The sequence below is a fragment of the Etheostoma spectabile genome, chromosome 10, assembly GCF_008692095.1.
Source record: "Etheostoma spectabile isolate EspeVRDwgs_2016 chromosome 10, UIUC_Espe_1.0, whole genome shotgun sequence".
NCBI lineage: Eukaryota > Metazoa > Chordata > Actinopteri > Perciformes > Percidae > Etheostoma > Etheostoma spectabile.
Window position 1 is genome coordinate 1,259,220 of NC_045742.1, and position 20,833 is coordinate 1,280,052.

General features: G+C 45.2%; 1 protein-coding gene and 1 long non-coding RNA gene across 2 annotated transcripts in view; both read left to right on the forward strand.

Annotated features, from left to right (window-relative positions):
* Positions 1–20,833, forward strand: part of efnb1 (ephrin-B1) — a 59,664-nt gene that overhangs the window by 20,479 nt on the left and 18,352 nt on the right. The window contains exon 2 of the mRNA XM_032527674.1: positions 5,366–5,643. Coding sequence (XP_032383565.1) covers positions 5,366–5,643 — 278 coding nt within the window. The remainder of the gene's footprint in view (positions 1–5,365; positions 5,644–20,833) is intronic.
* LOC116696595 (uncharacterized) lies at positions 11,983–15,065 on the forward strand. The gene is made up of 3 exons (XR_004333783.1): positions 11,983–12,371; positions 14,222–14,225; positions 15,055–15,065. It is a non-coding gene; the product is annotated as an uncharacterized LOC116696595 (long non-coding RNA).

A 20,833-nucleotide genomic window follows, 5' to 3' on the forward strand; every position in this document is an offset into this window, starting at 1 on the left:
TGTGTGTGTGTGTGTGTGTGTGTGTGTGTGGCCTGCACCAGCACCAGCATTGAGGCGACTTGTTTACCTTGTTTGACATGCGAGGAAACCAGTGTGTGTACACTGCGGGGCATGTGTTTATGTGTGTGTGTTTATAGACAGGCCTCCCTAAGAACATCTGCCCCCGCGACAACCTGACAGAAGCTTGCTATGTATACGAGACCTCGGGTCGGGCTGCCGGCTACGGCTGCAGACCTGTGACCAGCTCACCTTCCCGTGGCGTCGTTCAAACCGATGTCATGCAGTCGACAGTTCACGTGACTCCTCGGCATCACAGATGGAGCTTAATTCTCCGGAGCTGTACATACATACTGACAGTTTGATGATATGTACCTTTCTTCCAAGTATGAAGTGATCACACTGTGTCAACAGCACTCAGTGGATCTTAACCACACATCAAGAGCAAAGCCACTTGAATAGCTGCTGTTTCCATTGTGAGGCCGAGCGAGCATGCGCCTCTATCTTGATGGATCTAAAATGAGTTTCAAGGAACAAAAAGTCACTGCTAGTGCACAACTATTTCATATTAATTGACTTGAATGAGAACAGGATATTGGGGGATAGTGGCCCAGTGGGTACGATACATGCCTTTGGTGTGGGAGATCCGGTTCGATTCCCACTGTGATACATCAACCAATGTGTATCTGAGCAAGACACTTAACCCCTCCACAGGCATGTGACCTCTGACATATAGCAATTGGAAGTCTCTTTGGATAAAAGTGTCAGCTAAACGACATGTAATGTAATGTTTGTACCCCATGATTAGACAAAACGCAGTGCGCCGCAGGCAAGTAAAGCAGCTTTAAATCCCGCCTCTATATACATGTGTTACACAAGAGCTCTACAATACTACAATACTCTTTGCATAACGCGGCTTTGTGTCGGCTTTACAGACTTAAATGTAACCCTGTCACGGGAGTGAATTACTGTAATGTTTAATCTGAAGTACAAGCGTATGGAATATTGATTGAAGCTGTAAATATGGCTGCCGTATGGAAAGTGTCATCTGTAATAATGGAGTTGGAGGGGGGAGGAGTTACCAGCCACACTGATTTTGTAGATAATGTAAGAGAGAAATGATAATTGGTGAGGGAACACTTTTCCTGGCGTGATAATTACCACGCTGATAGCGAGGGGAATAGAGTACCTATTGTGGTGATGATTGTGTGCGGATGTGTTTGTTTTTACATGACACTCATAATGAACGAGAGACAGGTTGAACGTTGGGCTGCAGAAACGACACCGAGAGAACAAGAGGCAGTACCTGCATCATGGTGGAGATTGATCGCCCTGTACACCTCGTGGAGAATAACAGATTTTAATTGATATATGTATGGCATGTATGGAACAAATCAATTTGACACCATTCTGTGGATATGAGCCGTTTCTGCCTCTTTCTCTCCCAGTTCCTGTGTCTCGGGTCCTTTCATTCAGCGGCCGAGGCTGCCTGCCAGTGCTGTGCTCGGGGCAGAGGCCTGAGTTGACTGGACGGGGGTGGAGAACATAGGGGGAAGGGCTGGTTTGAGGCTCTGTAAGGGGCTTTGAGTGGGCCTTGGTGTAGGCGGCGTTTTATATGAAAGTCGGTGAGGGCAGGGCGCTTGAATAGGGGTGGCTGGGAAGTTGGGCTGGGAAGGTCCAGGATGCACCCCACAGTGCTTTTGTGTGCTCTCACATCCGTGTGTGTGTGTGTGTGTGTCTCTGTATGAAGAGGTGTGTGTGTGTGAGAGAGCGGGGGTAGCATATGTGAGATCATGTGCTCATATTCACCAGTGGAATGTAAAAAGAGAGAGGAGGGGGCTCTTTGCCTCTGCGTAGTTGTTTTCTGTTCTCTCTCCGCTGTGCTGTAGCGTAGGCCTGTTTGTATAAGCTCTTTACAGGATTGAGCATGCAGTGTAGCCGTCCAGATGAAACAAAACCAAACTCATTTGGTTGTTTTGAAAATGATTCTCTTTATTGTGCTTGGTCCGGGCAGATCCACATCGTTTGACATGAGGGGAATAAAGGTCCTGTCCCGCTCGGGGTTATTTCCCAGAAACACCATTTCTATCTGCAGGGCTCTTCCTCTGTGCACTCAAACCTCTTTCATCAACAGGTCTTATAAAGTCTCCAGACAACGTGAATGAAAGATGCAATTCAACCTCCCTTTCCCCTCCTTTTTCCCTTTCGACCTCCTCAAAAGTACAATAATCTGCAGTCACTCGTCTCCTCCTCTCCATTGCGTGGCTGTGTGTAGCATCGGAGTGGCGCTGATTAAGCCAACAGAGAGACAAACGGGAGACAAAGCCCTAGCCCACCAGTTTAGTTTCACATCCTGGACTGGAGATGGGCCGCAGCTTGCCAAGTGGAGGGCTTTTAAACTGGGCTAAACACTAATTGCTGCCCTATTTCTTTTATGTTGCCTCTTTCCCATCTGCGATGGCGCTTCCAGACCTCCACAGCAGCCAGAGCCTCATTATAGCAGACAGTTAACAAAGGCTGGGAAACAGAAGCAGAGAATTCACTTAGGATAGCTATCTAACCGCCAACTAGAAGGCCTGCTCGGAAAATTGAATCAATAACCGGGCCGGTTTGTGATTAAATCCTTTAGGGATATTAAGATATTAAGATTTTGGAAATCTTAATTATTCATCTAAATTGTTGCTGCTCGCTCTGATAATGGAATAAATGGGCAGGAAAACTGAGGAGTGGGGTGTGAGACTCATTGTTTTACTTGAGAGCAGGGCATTTAAGTCATTTAAATTCTTTTGAAAAAAGTTCCCAATAATTTCTCTACCAAGGAACAGAAAGTAGAAAACACCTACTTGTTGAGTGAAACAAATCAAGGTCTAATTGTGATGTTTGCCTGGTCTTTCTTTTTTTCCCTCTGGCTTCTCGCTTGTTTTTCTGTAGGTGTTTTTTTGTGAGTGAAGAGAGAGGGGGAGGATGGAGAGGGGGATGAGAGAAAACAGAATGAGGGAAATGTTGAGGAGGTGAATGAGAGCGAAGGATAAAGCGAGAGGGAATGAGATTGGGGAGCAGAAATAGAGGGGGCTGAGATTGGGAGGGATAGAGGGAATAGAGAGAAGGTGGAGAGGAGAGGGGGTGGTCAGCAACAAAGCCTAATGTTGCCATGGAAACTTGTTTATGCCTCACTGATGCATCTTGTAGATCCAATTAGAGGCTGATTGTGTCCATGTCTTCATAGACACACGCACGTGTACCCAGGCATGGTGTGCACAGACACACGCACACGCATTAAAAAGTGTACGCACAGACACACAGACACACACACACACACACACACACACACACACACACACACACACACACACACACACACACACACACACACACACACACACACACACACACACACACACACACACACACACACACACACACACACACACACACACACACACACACACACAAGCACATGCAGAGTGTTCCTGCTGAAAACCAGCAAATTGTTAGGAGAGGTAGAATAAAGCAGATCCCGCATTCTCCCCCTTATCAGCCCTTGAATTAGTGCCACCCCTCCACCCCTCCCCTCACCCCCGTTGAGCGTTAGACAATAGCGTGGAAATAACGTCTCACCCGCTCCCAAGCCTCGAACATGAGGTCCTATCCGCAAGTGATTTAACGACATCATATGCAGGCAAATATATGTGTATTTGTGTGTGGGGGGGGTGGGGGGTGCAATCACACACATAATGTAGATGACTGGGGGGGTGATGGATAGATGGATTTTGACCGTTTTGCTAATTTCATGTTGCATTTATCTCTTTTGGGAATTAAGTCCTTTATTTGGTAATGCCCTTGTCCAAGAAGAATGGCCATGAATGTTAAAAAGGCCTTAATCCAATCATGTTCATTTTCATGGGGGGGTATTTCATCAGAAAATGGGACTTTTTAAATGATCATTTCGTACAATAGCTGGCCGTTTTCCGGGGTTTAATGTCGGAGGAGACACACTCCTCTTTCAGGAGGCATCACACTCCTCGCCTCCCTGGGCCTGTCTGAAGAGTCAGTTATTTAGTGGTGAAATGATGTGTGTGATGATGAAATGAGGGGCTATAGATAAGGTGAGATTACACTCTGAGAGAAAATAAGGGAGAGACAGAGAGAGAGAGAGAAAGAGGCCCAGCCCCTGATGTCTTGTTAAAACGTGAGGGTTTAGAAACAACAACAAATGCATTGCACGCTGCTAAATCCTGCTTAAATCCGCTGGCATGGGCAGATCTAGCAGATAGCCCCCTGCTGTGCTTACTGTCTGCGGCCACCCACCACAACACACACACCACAACACACACACACACACACCACCACACACACACAAACACACCCGTGGTCAGTCCGGCTGTCTGGGTTAATGCTTGGCTTGGGACGCAGAGCTGAACCAAGGTGACATTTTAAGCCTCAAACAGTCCAGAACAATGATCACCCCCTCACCCCCCCCCCCACACACACACACACACACACCACCCCCCACCCGCACAATCAGACCGCACCTCAGCCCATTTTTGCTGACTGACCGCGCACACATACACACACACACACACACACACACACATGCAGACATGCATAAACATACACACCACTGACCAAACACACTGTAAGTACTCAGTGTACCCCCACCCCCTCTCTTCACACACCCACTTACACACACATACACACACACTGGGTTTCCTCCTGTTCCCCACCTTTAATGAGTATAAGAAAACAAGAGCTGATCTGATTGAATTGGCAGCAGAGAGCGAGGTGGAGAGGTGCAGCGAGGCCAGATGGATTATCTTAATCCTCCAGTAGATGACCATGGCAGAGGGAAGATGAACCAGGAAGCTGTAACCTTCCGACTGACTCCCACACGTTGTTTTCCTCCGAAACCTCGGACCTCTGAAGTAGAAGCAGATATTATAATAAAGCACATGTCTTGTATGGAAGTCCAATAATATGAAAAAAGAATGAGTGCATTCTTTGGATGTAATCCCATCTGTAGCGATTCTTGCGGCAGCCATTTTGTGTTGGGCCATCTTGTTTCCCTTCTTGCGAACTTTTGGTATGCTTTGATTTGGATCCAAGTATGAGAAACTTTTGAGGATTTGTGTGAAGCGCTCTGTCGACTAACGCTGCACGGTGTCAAGCTGCAACATGTAGTGTTTTTGTGGGGGTAAATTAACTGAGCTCTGCCTAAAAGCCCATGCCTGGCAAATCTAAACCCATAACTCCTCAAAGCTCAAAGTATTAAGATTGTATAAACTGCTGTTGAAAAATGTAGCTCTTTTTCCAGACTTCCTTTATTATGTGTTTGTAACAGTTCATCTCTTTTTTTTCTCTCATCGCTCAGGTTCGTGGCTGGAAAAGGCCTGGTGATCTACCCAGATATCGGGGACAAGCTGGACATCATCTGTCCCAAAGCGGACCAAGGCAGAGATTATGAGTTCTACAAGCTGTACCTGGTGAAGAGGGAGCAGGCGGAGAGCTGCAGTACAGTCCTCGATCCCAATGTTCTGGTCAACTGTAACAAGCCGGAGAAGGACATCAAGTTCACCATCAAATTTCAGGAGTTCAGCCCCAACTACATGGGCCTGGAGTTTAAGAGGAACGTCAACTACTACATCACCTGTAAGTTTGTCTTAAAAGATGATTTATTGTTGATCGTAGCTTTTTAACCTTCATTTAAGCAGAGACCTGAAGAGTAATAATCTGCTTCACACTCAGTTACACACAGTCACTCCTGGGAGTTTCCTGTATTTTAATGTTCGCTGCAGCAGCTCCATAGCAACAACTGGGGGTGACGTGCCTTGCTTACGGTACACTGGTTATTGGCGTTTAGGGCGGTAGAGTTCAGGATCCAATCCTACAATCTTGACTGACATTTGCTCAAGTACTACTTTACTTAAATACAGTTTTGAGTTAAATTTGCACTTTTTCACAAGGAAAATACTATATTAGTGTAAGATTATACAAAAGACTCTTTGTCCTAATCATTTCCTGAAAGTTTCCTGAAAATAACTAGGTACTAATTATTTTGAAAACAGAGACCGTGTTCAGTTGGTACACCTCATTTTAATTCATCCCAATGAATTGCTAGTAACCCAGAGAGTCTTGTAGCTCACACAGCAGCTCAGCTGGTCTCGGTACCCAAAACCTCCTCTGGACGGGAGGATAGTCCCAGGTTCAGCAGGAGTCAGTGGAGTTGCAGCAGGTCCTCTGCTGGGCTTTAGGTTGTCTTTTAGGCTGGGCTTATTTTTTTCATCCTCCCAGGCCTGAACATCCGTAATGGATTGAGGTTCAGCAGGGGGGTCCGGGAAGCTGGAAACACCGCAGTGGCTGGTCCTCTGCTGGGTTTCTGGGTCATTCTCCAGGTTCAGTGGGTGTCCGATGAGTCAGCACTTTGGGACCCTATTGGACAGAGTAGTGTGGAGCTGGGAGCCTCCTTCTGCTTTCCTCTCAGGAGCTTGGCTTACTCTTTCGCCATGCTGAGACTTTAGGTCTGTGGGTTCCAGCCATTAAAAGACATATTTTAAAACCCTTAAGAATATCACAGGCATATTAAAACCTCTGTGGTTTAATTATTTATACATGTGTGTCAAATGTAACTCACTGAAAGTTAGGAGGTAAGGCCTCTGGGGAGTTAAGGAGCATCCAGCTTAAAATTCATTCACTGCCCACTACTGAACCAAGGAATGATACGTGAAGTGGAATTTTCTCATATTATAATAAGTGATAACAATTCAGTCCAAACTCCACTGCAAATCCTCTCAGGATTCTTGTCTTATGAGCATCAGCAGAGGTCCTCCTTATCAAAATCCTCCGGTTCAAACTCCCAAAGGCTTCATACGGAAACAAAACAGAAGCTTTATTTTTACTGTTACTCTCTACATCATTAGAGTAATATTAGTTCAAGATGTACCGGCTGTACATCTTAGTAAGTCAGTGTACTCTCAGAGTACTTTTGCTCTTCTCCGAAAGGAAGTGAATCATGTCTTCAGAAGTCCTTCTGGGCCCTGTAGATACGCCTTTTCTATGGGCCCCTCGCTGCATCCACAACTATCCATTCTAGCATCTTTTAGGGCCCTCCTCACATGAGGGCCCGGGGTACTCAGTCCCCTTTCCCCCCCAGTCCGACGCCCCTGGCGCTGGGATCTGTTTCATTCTGCTGAAACCCGAGGAGTTCCCTCCCCAGTTCAATCTAAAAAGCATAAAGGAGATAAGTAATCTTTAAACATGACAAGAGAATTTACCTGGTGTTTTATATTAGTGTGTGCCTGGAACGATTGCAGGTCTAACCTACGACTAGTAACTGGTCATATTCCAGCAGAGCTGCAGAGCTCGCAAATATATGAAGCCATTTTTAAAATACATCTGAAAATGTTTAAAGTCTAACTTCAAAAACTCTCTCATACCCTGATGGGTCTGTACATTCCTCTCCTTCGCGTTTTAGAAAACTGCAATTTGTATTTTGTTGCTGTAGAAAATGGTCAAAGTGACAGCGTAAATTTCCCGCTAGACTTTAGAGTACTCATACATGTTTGATCTTGAATGTTAATTTTGTAATTGCAAACAAATCCCATAAAAACAACACTAAATGCATCCATCCAATTATTGCCTGGGAAGCCAAAGTCTAATATAGATGATACCTTGGCACCATAGAGCTTCATTGTTTTTCAAAAATCTTTCAAGTACGCCTCAGTCAGCCCCACTGTTGCAGTGGGTGATATGTCCTTTATTACCATGGACGTTAGTTCTATAGTGTGTACTGAGTCAAATCCCTCGTATAGTACACTGTCCTGTTGCTTTATTTTTTTAATTGTATAGCACATTTTAGCAACAGGGCAATTCAAAGGGAATGCAACATTTCTCCCATTTAAGTAATACGTGCTAAAAACTACAGTGCTCAGTTGTTTTAAGAAAGTAATTTCTGAGTGACTTTATTTTTTAATTTTTTAAATGAAACAATTTTTGCGACCAGTATTTTCAGATTTACATATATAAGCAGGAACAAAAGGGGGATTGGGGCTGCCATGGACAGTGTAGGGAAGTGTTGAGAGACAAACACACTGTTGGTTTTGGTCTTTCCGTTGGATTTGTTGACAATAAGAAATGATGGCACAATGCCAGACTGAGATCACTCCGTATTCACTTTACCTGAGCCTCAGACAGGTTCGACGTTGTTTCTCTAGCCTGTTAGCTCAGTAGCTGCAGAAGCTAATGGAACACCAGCTCAGTTCATGATGCAAGAGTTATTTTAGACGTGAATCAGGCCTTGTCTAATTATTACGTCAGTTAATCATTTCCTGGAATGACTCGAACAGTTTTGTAAAATCCTAACATGTGTTGGGTTTGGTCTGGTCTGAGGATGCTGTCAGTTGGGGGGGTTGGGGGTTCTGCCACATCTGTAATTGATTCCTTTCCAAATCAGGGAAATGTGAAATTAGAGATTCATTTCCTAAACTAACATGCAACAAGCTGCTGTGTGCCAAGAGTGAGAAGTCAACAAATGCTCTGCAGGCCACAAGAAATAAACTCATCCACTACTCATTGGCTCTTATTAACTATGTATTTCTGTTAGATAGACTATGACATCATTTACCCTAATTAGTATTTTAAAATATCCATACTACAAATCCTCCCAAATAGGGATCTAATGCTTCCTTGGATGAGTTAACTTTATATCTTTTAAAGTTTTAAATGCTTCCGAAGATATAAAGTTGAATGTCTCCTATGTTAAGAAAATAAAAACAAGCCGCTTTATGTTTTTTTTCTCAAAAGAATAGCTTCTTTACATCCTCTCAGGGAAAAATCCACGGTCAAATAAATCTTGCATATGTTTTTCCTTTGATCTGGAGCAGTGTAGTCGATATCTGCGAACTCACCCTCAAAGCCAGAACGCGGGGAAGCAAGAAGCTTGTGATGTTATCAAGCGACAATTTTTTTGTGGGGGCCGCTCCTGTGGCAACATATCATGTGGACTTGGAAGTATTTCTTTGAGCTTTATTACACCCACATGTCTTGAGAATACACCTTGGGCTTTTTCGGCGTCTGCTCAAAGTTTTCCTAGCCGGCTGTTAGCGGGTCTGCTCCACATATTGTCTACTGATTACATCATAAATATTTTAACTAACTATTACTGACATGTGCGTGGGCATGCATCTCAACTACAGTTTTATTCCACATCAAAGAGAAAACATTTGCTTTTTTGCGTCTGCTGTATAAACGCAGTCTTGCTGACGTGTGTATTGTGCAAGTGTTAAGAATACTTAGCACTCACGGCGTTTCAGACTGTGAACTCATATCTAGAGCCAGTTTTAAATCCTTCACAAGGGAGGCTGGCCGTGCAGGCTGCAGCCTGATGGTGGATCATCATTAGGCTCATATACTGTAACGTTCCCGCGTCAGCAGTTATCAGATGTAGTATTTGTCTTGGTTTTATGTTAATGTTGTTGTCCTTTGCAACACAAAGAGCTCGCTTTGTTTTTTTCCCACTGCGGCCCGTGCATACACCACGACACACTTCATCTATCATTTAGACAATGGCCATGCGTGGCTTCCGCATGTGTGTAATGTGTGTGTGTATTCCTAAGAGAACAAGAGAGGGACACGAGCAGCTGCACCAAACACACCTTTCCTGCTTTTCCTGTACAGCAGAGTCATGTGTTTGTATATGTGTGTTAAGGCCCCTTAAGGCCAGCTTATCCCCACCTATAAGATGTGAGTACATTATCCCATCGTCTCTGCTGGGAATGCGGTCCAGCCAGCCAGCAGAGCTGTGTAAATCTCCTCGGCCTATAAAGACCCGGCTTATCTGGCCTGATTAACGGTCAAACGTGGCAGACAACGTTTGACACAAGAAGAAGATACATAGGGAGTGGACATTCCACTGAATCTTCCAACAGTCTTTTTCTTGTTCACCCCCGGCCTCCACTCTGACTCCACAGCTCTGTTTGTCTTTTCCTTGATTAGCCCCCCCCCCCCACCCCCCCTTCCCCTTCTACTCCTTCCATGGGGTAGAATAAGCAGCAAAAGGTGTGGGGTAAAGTAAGCAACAAATGGTGTGTGTGCGTGTATATTTGTCTGTGTGTGTGGGTCCCGTGTCTCGCTGTCACCGCAGGGGATCCCGTCCACTCGGTCCCGTCTATCCCAGCCCAGCTCTGACAGGAGTCGTGGGGGGGGTTATAGGTCAAAACTCACGGACAAGGGGTCACGGAAACACAGCAGGGGGTCAGTAATGATAACCCCTGCACTGATCATAACCCCAGACCAGCAACAGCCTGCTGTCCATCAGCACCCCCAACGCTGTGCACGCGCACAACACACCACACACACACAAACACACACACAACCAAACTGGTTGTATTTCTCTTCGTTGTCTAAACACAGGATATGGAAAGAGCTGTTTGTGAGTAAAATGGCCGTGCTGTGTTTAGGGGTTTGAGTCAGGAAAAAAATGATTTTAGACAGGAGGCTTTTAAGGTGAGAAATATAATGGAGAAAATGAGCAACGGAGCGGGAAAGAGAGAGAAGGGACAAGCATATTTACCCACACACATATATGCAGACAGTCTTTATACGTCCCCCGAGCGGATCCCTCCATTTTCTCTTCCATTCGCTCCTCATTGAAATAATGTACCATGACTGCTCGGTGATATGTTCTCAGAGGTTAGCTGGGCCGGTGAGTCTCTGTTCTATATAAGGGTAAGGCCACAAGGCAGTAAACAGAGGCAGCCTGTCGTCATACACTCTTCTTCTCCCTTGATTTCTTGTGCAGCGGGCAGAGTAAGCCTGATCCCTCCTGACAGCTGTCACTCTTCATCCCAGTGTAGCATCGTGGACTGTGACACACACTGACTTCCCCACCAGAATACTGCCGCAGTGGAGCACATGCTATCTCACCTCTAGAAGATTGCCTCACTGAAACACAGAATGTCACGCTCGCAAAGAACAGCAAAGTTGTTTTCATCTTTGTCACTCTGTTTATTTGACTTGCAGGTAATTCCAACTTTCTCCATTGTTTTTTTTATCTGGAAACAGAGCGACAGATAAGCACTTTATTATTTAAGGATAAATAGGTTATTGAAAAAGCTTTATTTATTTCCTGACTCTTTGAAACATACTCACCCAGTCTTGGAAAAACAATAGAATATAGCAGACAAACTGTATTTGATGCTGTAGGATGATCATTTTTTTGGGGCTCACACCAGACACACCAGGCATGTTGCATATGATCTTTTGCGTGGGCTCGCTTCTGTATCTCTGTTATTTTTCCTCATTAACCTACAGATTATGCACCCCTCCATTCAAATATCCTCTCCTCCTCCATTGGGAAATATGCATGCAACGCTATTTTATTTAGCTTTACAGTAATGTCCTCTTCCTATTTATCCTTGGACCAGTTGAAGGTCCCTGGCCCGGGAAGATCCTCCGCTGGCCTACATTTTGCGAGGATGTAAACCCATGACAGGTGCACATGCAGGTCCTCGCAGTAATAATGCACGTAAGCTCTGGAACAAACACGTATACAAATGAAGGCTTGCACACAGTCAAATCAAATGTATAAACGCCGACAGGCTTATAGCTCGATTTGTTGCCGTGCAATAACAGCAATCTGATTAGAAAAAAGTGTTAAATATCATCTTTTAGAGTTAACATAAAATTACCATAATCAAATTACAGCCTCTCCCCAAAAAAAATCCAGTTGCATTTATCAGCGGCGCGTTTGAAAAAGACATTTTGATTGTCAGATTATAGAGATGCAAATGAGTCACACATTTCTAACGTGCAATTAAATGAATTTTTGTTGAGGAGTGATAACTGTTAACATCTGCTAACCTCCCTCTGTAAAATTCCACTGAAATATCATAATTACAAACAAGAGAGTGCGAATGTTCTTTTTGCATCGAATGTGGACTCAGAACAAAAGGACGGATTGATTTATTGCATATTTTGCAGAACAAAATAAGTGTTGTAGGCAAACATTTCTATCAGTCCTAATTTAAATAATAACAGCTACGGTATAAAAATCCTGGGATGAAGAAACATAACAGCTCAAAAAGTGGTTGAAAAGAATCAGTTTCTATCATTTTTTACGCCTTGATTCTGGAAGATAAGTTAAAAAGAAATTGTCCTCTCGTTCATACCGTTACATTTCAATCAGTTCATTTTGTTCCAGTATGTGTCGTGTTTTAATTAGTAAGTTATCGTGAATAGGGGACATGCGTTAAGAATTAGAGACTCAGTCGTGGATTGACTTGGAGGAACTGTCATTGATGTCTCCGATTAGAGTTAAGCCTAAACAGATTTCATTTTTTAAGTAAACCCTGCTAACAGGTCAGGTGGGCACCAGTGAAGCAGTATGGCCTGCCCCCCCCACCTTCCCCTCTCATCCCCCTCCCCCTGTTAGTGAGTATAGCCCAGTGTTTATTAGAGTGCCAGTGTAATATATGACTTTCTGCTTGCTTTGCAAATCCATCCAGGTTGCCTGTGCTCCTTCTCCATTGGATATTTCATTCAGAGAGGGTTAGCAGGCACAGCGTTATTGTCGCTGGTTATTGCCTTTCGTTTATTACAGAGGAGTTTGTTTAGACGGGGGTGGGGGGTGGGGGGGGGGACACGAGGACTTTCTCTTAGAGGGGAGGGCTGCTCACGTGGCTGTACAAGTGATTGGTTACTATTGGTTACGCCTGAACCTGCTAGATGAAGCTGATATATTCATGTATTCATCTCAATTAGTCCGCTCTGTGCATCTTCAAATGCAGACACTCATCCCTCCTCGGCGGTGCTCCATGCTTATCTTATTAGAATATTTTATCCTGCGTGCGAGTTCTCCCTCCCTCTCTCTCTTCTTCTCTCCCTCTCTGTCATTCCTCACGCCATTCTTTTCTTCTTCCATTATTCTGCGCTCAAGCACCAAAGCTCTGTGTGTGTGTGTGTGTGTGTGTGTGTGTGTGTGTGTGTGTGTGTGTCTGTGTGTGTGTGTGTGTTTGTGTGTTTGTGTGTGTGTGTGTGTTTGTGTGTGTGTGTGTTTGTGTAGGTGCTGACTGTGTTCAAGTCATTTTTGCTAACTGATAGCTTAGATCTCCTCACAACACACAGACCACAAGAGACCACAGAGCTAACTCTGGGAAACAACAACGCTGTTCTCAACTAACACAAACTCATATGCTAACAACTCTTTTCTTCATAAGCGTTTTTCATTTGGTGAAAGTAGCTTCCTGGTTTTCTTTCATAATTTCCCGCAATGCAGAATCTTTCTCTGGTTTTGCAACCTTAAAATAGCTTCAGGCAAATGGAGAAGAGACATCTCATGACTTCTGGAAAGATGCATGTTTGGAGTCCATGGTGATTAGGAAAAGTAAAATGTAGGACACAAGAACATGAGCATCATTGTCTATATGGCATATTGTATCAGACAATGGTGTATCGCTGTTAAAAAAACATACGTGCATGATAGAACAATGACAGACCATAATCTAAAACACTCTGGAATTGCATATTTCCCTTTCCATCTGAGATGTCTGAGGTTGTTTGCCCTCTGCTTTGCCAACATATTCTCAGTGTCTTTCTTCTCCGGCCAATAGCTAAGCTCAAATCACAGCTCTGGGTTTCAGATGGAGCTCTCTCTCCCGCTCCACCATCCCCAGAACAGTGGTTTCTCTTTACCAAGGCGAACTCTGAAATGGCTTTGTTTTCCGACAGCCATTCAGTTGCACTCTCAGCCGGGGCCTGCCAAGACGTCCTCCTCCCCGAGCTGGAGCCCGGGCTTGTTTACACAAACTCATCGGAGAAATATGGATGTATAATTACAGAGGTTGTTAGTTTTAATGTCACATCCTCGCTATGGAAACCACTGCATGCTTGGTCAGCTACGATGAGGGGCGGCTGATGACACTCTGAGCGAGGATGGCGTGAACATTTCTGAAAGTGGTTTTTTTGGGGGGGTGGGTGGGGGGGGGGTGTAGAAAAGGTGCTTCTTGATGGAATCGAATCAGCGCTGAGCAAAGCAAACACACATGAATCACAAGGCGGTGATAGAGATTGCTGTGGTTGTCCAACGTATAAATACAGAGTCTAAATACTGCTCTGCAGGCCAGGACCGAGCCTGTTTCTGTGAATTCAGCTCGGTGGCAAAACGTCCATGTTCCATTCCAGCCAGACCACAAGCATAAAAACACAGTAACAGGAGCAGACGACTACACAAGAGGCATGTGTGTGCACAAACACACAGGCATAAATAAGCACAAAGCCACATAAGCAAATTCAAAAATATATATAGTCATAAGCTCGCAGTAGCATGCAAATAGATGCTCACACAAAAAACACAGTGCACGTCCGTCCTCCTCCTCTCTGCACAGATTTGCTTGCGTAATAGAAGCGGCTGTATGCATTGTGCGTTTTGTTAATGCACATTCAAGAGAATTCTCTTGTAGCTTAGCTGAGCACAAGATCTTTTCGGGCAGCGTTCCCATGAGTGTGTAACGTGTGTTGGCACAGCATGTGCATGTGGACCATGATGGATAGACGGATGGATGGGATGCTTTAAAAAAAAAACAGCTTCACTTCTTCAAATAAATCCGTGTTGTGTTTGGTTCAGACGGTGCGAGTTGATGACTTCGTAGTCGGCGACGGAAATATTTTACCTCCTGTTCCAAACCCACAGGTTCAATTTCTTTCTCTATTTCTGTTCCTCTCTCCCTTTTACCTCTGCAACTTAATCTGTCTCTCCCTCCGCCTTGCCATTCCACCTATTTTCTCTCCTCCTTAGATCCCCCCCCCCCCCCCCCCCCCCCCCCCCCCCCCCCCATTCCTCCTCTCCCCATCTCTCTTGCACAGTGACCGATCCTTCAGGAAATTGTTTCGAGTCTGCCAGACATTTTTGTGTTGTAGCTGTTTATTTGTGCTGGGGGCACGGGGGGCCGGAGCCCCAGCTTCTCCACGCTCTCGGACTAGAGGTTAAGCTCCCGAACTCTTTCACCGCCCTGCGCCAAAAAACACTGATCCTCGATCAGCTTGGCTTTACCGTGTAACCGATACCAGGGATGAGGAGAGAGGAGCACCAGAGAGGATGTAATCAGTGTGTGTGTGCGTGCGTGTTTGTATATGTGTCAGCTGCTAGCTTTGTGTGTATTAGGATGTAATCAGCAGCATTTTCTCTGTGGTCTGCTGTGCTCTCTGATTGGGGTTTTGGCGAAAAGGAGGAAAAGTGTGTTTCTTTTCCTGCTCCTTGTGTTGCAGCCTGGCCTCAGAGCCAGAAAAGCCTCGCTGCGGTTTAGAGCCATGCTCGCCGCTCTGGCTCTTAACACATCAGCTACATCAGAACCTCTATCTATTATATATATATACTGTCTGTCTATCTCAGTGCTTCTGTGTGTGTGTGTGTGTGTCTGTGTGCATTAGAGCTGCCCTGACCCAGGTCCCATGTTAGCTGCAGTCAGCTTTGTTCAGTCACCTCCATGTTAACAGGTACAGGAGATTCCCCCAGGGTTTAGGATCACACATACACACGCATTCACACATGCATGGTGACAGGGACACATGTACGCCCCACACACACACACATGCACTGTCCTCTTTCTTGCTCTCTATCTCTTTCTTTGTTCCGCCGCTTGCAGATTCCGTTTTTTGCGGACAACAGATGGGTCGACATCGACTCTCTTCTAAATAACAAGTACACTCTCTGTCTCTGACATCTCTCCCTCTCGCTCTGTCCCTCTCACTGTCTTTACTGTCTCTCTGCAATCTTTCTAGCAAAACCATTCAGTATTTATTTGTTTCAGTCATTTATCGAGCAAAAATGCCAAACATTAACTTAATTTTGCAAGATTGCTGCTTGTTTTGGTTTAATATAATTGTAAATTGAATATCTGCTATGGGCAAAAAAACTAATCTGTCTGTTTCTGTGTCGCTCTGACCTGATCATCACCCAGCCGGCACCACACCTGAGCCATAGCACCCATTTCTCTCCTCGCGCATTGCATCAATGTGCCGTTCCTTCTTACTTAGAATACCCCATTGGGTTTGTTGTGGATTGCCTATTTGCGACTGGAAGCGCCTGAGCTGAGAGAGAGTTATTGTTTGTTTGTTTGAGTCCCATCTTTGATGAGTGTTATTGTGCCGAGGAACACAAGGTTGGCTCAGTTGTCATAACTCTCTTCTGGAGGCCAGATTGAAAAGGTCAGTGAAATGAAGCTGCGCTCTCCACAGAGAATGAATGGACACCACAGTGTAGGAGCTCCACACACACACACACACACACACACACACACACACACACACACACACACACACACACACACTGATGAGCCTTACACACATGCATACACTCTTAGACATCTAATCTCATTTGCATGAATGCAGGCAGAACCACACAAGTCCCGTTTTATTAACATGCACCAGCACAAGCACCGAGTTCTCTGAGGATTCGTCCTCTGCCCGTTGGTGTTCGTTAACTTGTTCCAGGGCTTTTGCTCTGGTTTCCCTCAGGGGGGATTTTTTGTACAGATTAGCTCTTTAGTCAGTCTAGATTTTTGAAGTCACATGGCCTCTGACATGCTACCACTATCACCCGCCACATTCCGATCCATCCCAGCGCTTCTTTTATCAGGCAGCGCCGGCTGATTTGTGGCTCGTGGACCTTTTAGATCGAGGAGGGCGACTCCTCTCTTGGGTCCAGAGTCTCATATCACCTTTGTAGATGACCACAAAGGCCAGAGAAAAGCCGGAGAGGATCAGTTTTATCATCTGTTGGGCTTTAGCGAGTGAACCATGGTTCACCTCGGGTGATTATCAGTGCAAATGAAGCAAGACGAAAACTTCAATGAGCCTCCTGCTGAGGAACAAGCTCACTAAGACCTTGTGTGTGCATCTGGCAGCTGATTACACAACACAAGTGTAGCCTGACGAAACCAATATACCACCCACAAATATAAATGTTGGGAGAAAATACCTGCTGGGATTTATTAGAGGCTATGAGATTAACACAAGGGCATTTTAATGGACACAGTAATGGGTAATCAGATAGTATTGGTGTTATCCTTTTTAAGTGTCCTAACACATGTGTAAGACCTAATCTCTTAGTTATAGCTAATTTAAGAAATTCTTCCCCCATCAATTTTAAAACATTGAATGCTCTCTATTTCTTTCTACGTTGAGATTCATCATCTTTTCTGCAGTCACTTCTCAGTCGGTAATTTAAGGGCAGTTACTCTTAACTTGTCTCTTTTATCCACCATTTCACTTGGCATTCTCCCCCACTCTCCCCAGTATGAATGAAATTTAATGAAGAGTGAAAATTGAATAATATGCTCCATTTCTTTGTGTATACGTACTTCCGAGAATGTTCTTAACCCTGGGCCTGACCAAGTGATATGACCGAGGTGTGCAGCTTTTCATTTTGAAATAGCAGCAGGAAATGATCACATAGTTTAACAGAAGCTCCAATAATGTGTGAAAATGATGGGGGATCAGATACTAGTGCTGCTGCTATCTGTTCAATTAAATGAAGAGCAATACAGGAGTAGAGGATCTGGACTGGCTGTTGACGTGGGCAGTTAGTGGGCAGTTGGGTGAGAAAAGAGCGCACTGATGTCCGTGGTAGGAGAAACACTGGCCATGATGGGATTAATGAAACACTAATGTGGAACTTCCCTCTAACAAGGAATGAACTCGGTGTACTCATTGTTAGCTACACACACGAGCGCACAAACAAGCCTTATGCACACACACATTGGTTAAGCTTGAGATAAACAGTAACTCAGCCACTCCTACATGAACAAAATTAACCTTTAGCTTTTGAGTGTGTGTGTGTGTGTATGTGTGTGTGTGTGTGTGTGTGTGTGTGTGTGTGTGTGTGTGTGTGTGTGTGCACACGCTTCAGTATGTGTTATGTGTTGCATCTCTTCTAACCTTTAGCTCTGATAAATAGGAAGGTGAAATGCCATTTTGTTCTCTCTGACCCAGTTTCCCGTCTGCTTATTTCTCTGAACACGCAACATTTCAGCTGCTATTAGTGCAACGGTGCACTGTCTGAGACGGTAATTCAGAGGCAAGTGTGTGTGCTCTGTGTGTTATTGTGTGAGTGTAGCTTTAAGGGCGTATTTGTTCACCTGTTAGTTTAGTGTATAAAGGATGTTAATGTGTATTTGCCCACCAGGGCTGTGCCAGTTTTTAAAAATAATCGTCAAATTGATCAGGAGCGACAGTCACCGCAAACAAAGACAAATAACAGTCAGGGCCATAAAATGCTATTTTTCCTTTAAAGGCTGAGTCTGTGCTTCTAGATGTATGCAACTGCGAGTCCTCTGACACAAAACCAGCGACTGTAGTCCACGTCTTCAAGCTGTTTTTACCCTGCATGTGATTTGTGTAAACTGTTTCCTGTGGCTGCAGCTCGATGATATCGGTGAAAAGAGCCATTACAGCCAATTAGCTACTCTGTCATTAGGGAGGGTTGTGTGGGCTACTGGAAACTTCTCCACACAACAGAATACATTATAGCTGAAATAGCTGCTAAAGTTGAAATAGCTAATATCTAAAAATATTCCATATTAGCAACAGCAGGGTTGCGGTTTGCTCGAATTTTGCCGTCAGTGTGGTTATGAAATCAATACTGGATGCTCCGGCTGCTGCCGTTGCTTCTCATAACTTTAATACTATATACATATGCTTACAGTATTAGTCCCCGTCCCTCAGGTTACACTTTTTTATTGTGCCAATCGACCGCATTCATAGTTCTATGATCTAAAGTCCCCTGGTGCACACCTGTCAGATGATGTGGGTTTTTGCTTAGAAACGTGTGTGCACATTTTGAGCAGGCCTCCTTCATTTTGCGTTTGCATGAATGGAGGAGGGGTTGGAGTGCAGGAGAGAGGTTCAGGTTGCGATGTACCCAAGACGAGTCTGTCTGCATCTGTCATGTTGAAGTGCGCTCAGTCTGTTCGTGTTTGAGACAGATGACTTGCTCGGCTCCCCAAGGTCCTCCTGTTAGTCTGCGTCCTTTATCTCCTACTGATCCAACAGACGGCCTGCACCGCGTGTGTACCTTTGTTGATTTGTGCGTAGGTTCGGGTGTGTGTATGTGAATATTTTGCATGTACCCATCCTGCTTTTAATTGTGCTTGCCCACGCAGAGGAATGTCGATCCATATTATTAGGAAGTTTTGTACAGGAAGGTAGAGGTTTTGGAGGCATGCTGAGTTGGGAAATTGAAAGTGGAAAGTGCAACGGTGTAAAAGCTCTGCCCCGCTGGATTCACCAGAGAGGTGACATGCAGACACCCGCAGCTAAATGATGCAGAATTGTCTGTCTGCAGGCTGTGAGTCTGGTACACACACACACACTTTGGGAGCTGCTGACAGGTCCTCTGCAGAGGTTAAAAGCTGTCATAAGTAGACTTGAAGCACTAGCCCAGTGGTGCTGGCCAGGGAAGTCCATAATGCCCGACCTTTGTCTCAGTAATCTGGGACTGTCTTGACGGATGTACAGGGACCACACACACACACACACACAATAAAAAATCACCAACATCACCACATATTCCCAAACATTTGTACACATACAAGCTGAAGTACAAATTCACACTCATGCACATATCTGCCCAAGCATGTACATACACTCAAAAACACATAAATGTACACACACACACACACACACACACACACACACACACACACACACACACACACTCTCTCTCTCTCACACATTTGGGCAGAGGCCAACACACACAACTAGAGATCAGGGGAGAGTGTAAGAGAAATGGTGAGTGTGAGTAAGAGAGGAAGGCTTGCAGACACACACACATATACACACACACACACACATGCGCACAACCCAATACACACATATGCTTCCTCTGCTTCACAGAGAGAGATCACCTCCCACTTCTTCTTTCCAAACTGAGCTCTCCTCCTCGTCCTCTCAACTCCTCACTTCATCACCTCCTTCCATATTCCCTCACCGACATATGCTCGCACAGACTCCCCAATGCATACACACACACACACACAAACACACACACACAAACACACACCCTCTTGCACGCACACTTCAGACAGATCAGGTCTCACCCCTCCCCGGCTCGCACACTCTCTTGTCTTCAAAAAAGGGAATCTCCCGCTTCCTCTCCTGCCCCTACTCACCCCGCACTCTTCTTTCCATCCCCTCTCTAAACACCTCACCCCCCCACACACACACCTCTCTTCACTTCACCTCCCTCCCTCACCCCTCCACAGCACCACCGCTCCTTCTCCCCCCACCCGCTGCTATCCCATAGTGCTCTCTGCTGGAAGGATTTAGAGGTACCCTGTAATTTTGGTGTCGGAGGAGCTCTTAAGTCCTGCCTGATCTTCTGGCTACACAGGCAGCCAGTGGGTGTGTGTGTGTGTGTGTGTGTGTGTGTGTGTGTGTGTGTGTGTGTGTGTGTGGTGTTTGTGGGTGGTGTGGGTGTGTGTGTGTCATGCACATGTCAGTGTGTGCTTTAGTGTGTGTTTGCTTCTGTTGGGCAAAGTGCTTACATGTCTGTATATTTTTTTGCAACCATTTCAAGTGTGATTGCGTGTGTGCAGCCGTGCATGCTGCTTGTTTCTGTGTGTTTGTGTGTGCGTGTGTATGTGCATGTAAAAGAGAGCAGGAAGCAGGAGAGGAGCTCCCCCTCTGGCTGTATACTGACGCAGTGAGCTTAGCAACAGTTGTGTGCACTGGGCCGCTAACCATCTTAAACCTCGACATTAATGCTGCTACCTGCTTAGTGCACGTGCAGCTGAGCGGCTCCTGGGAACAGGCAGCACGCGACGATATCATAGCTGCTGCATGGCGTTTC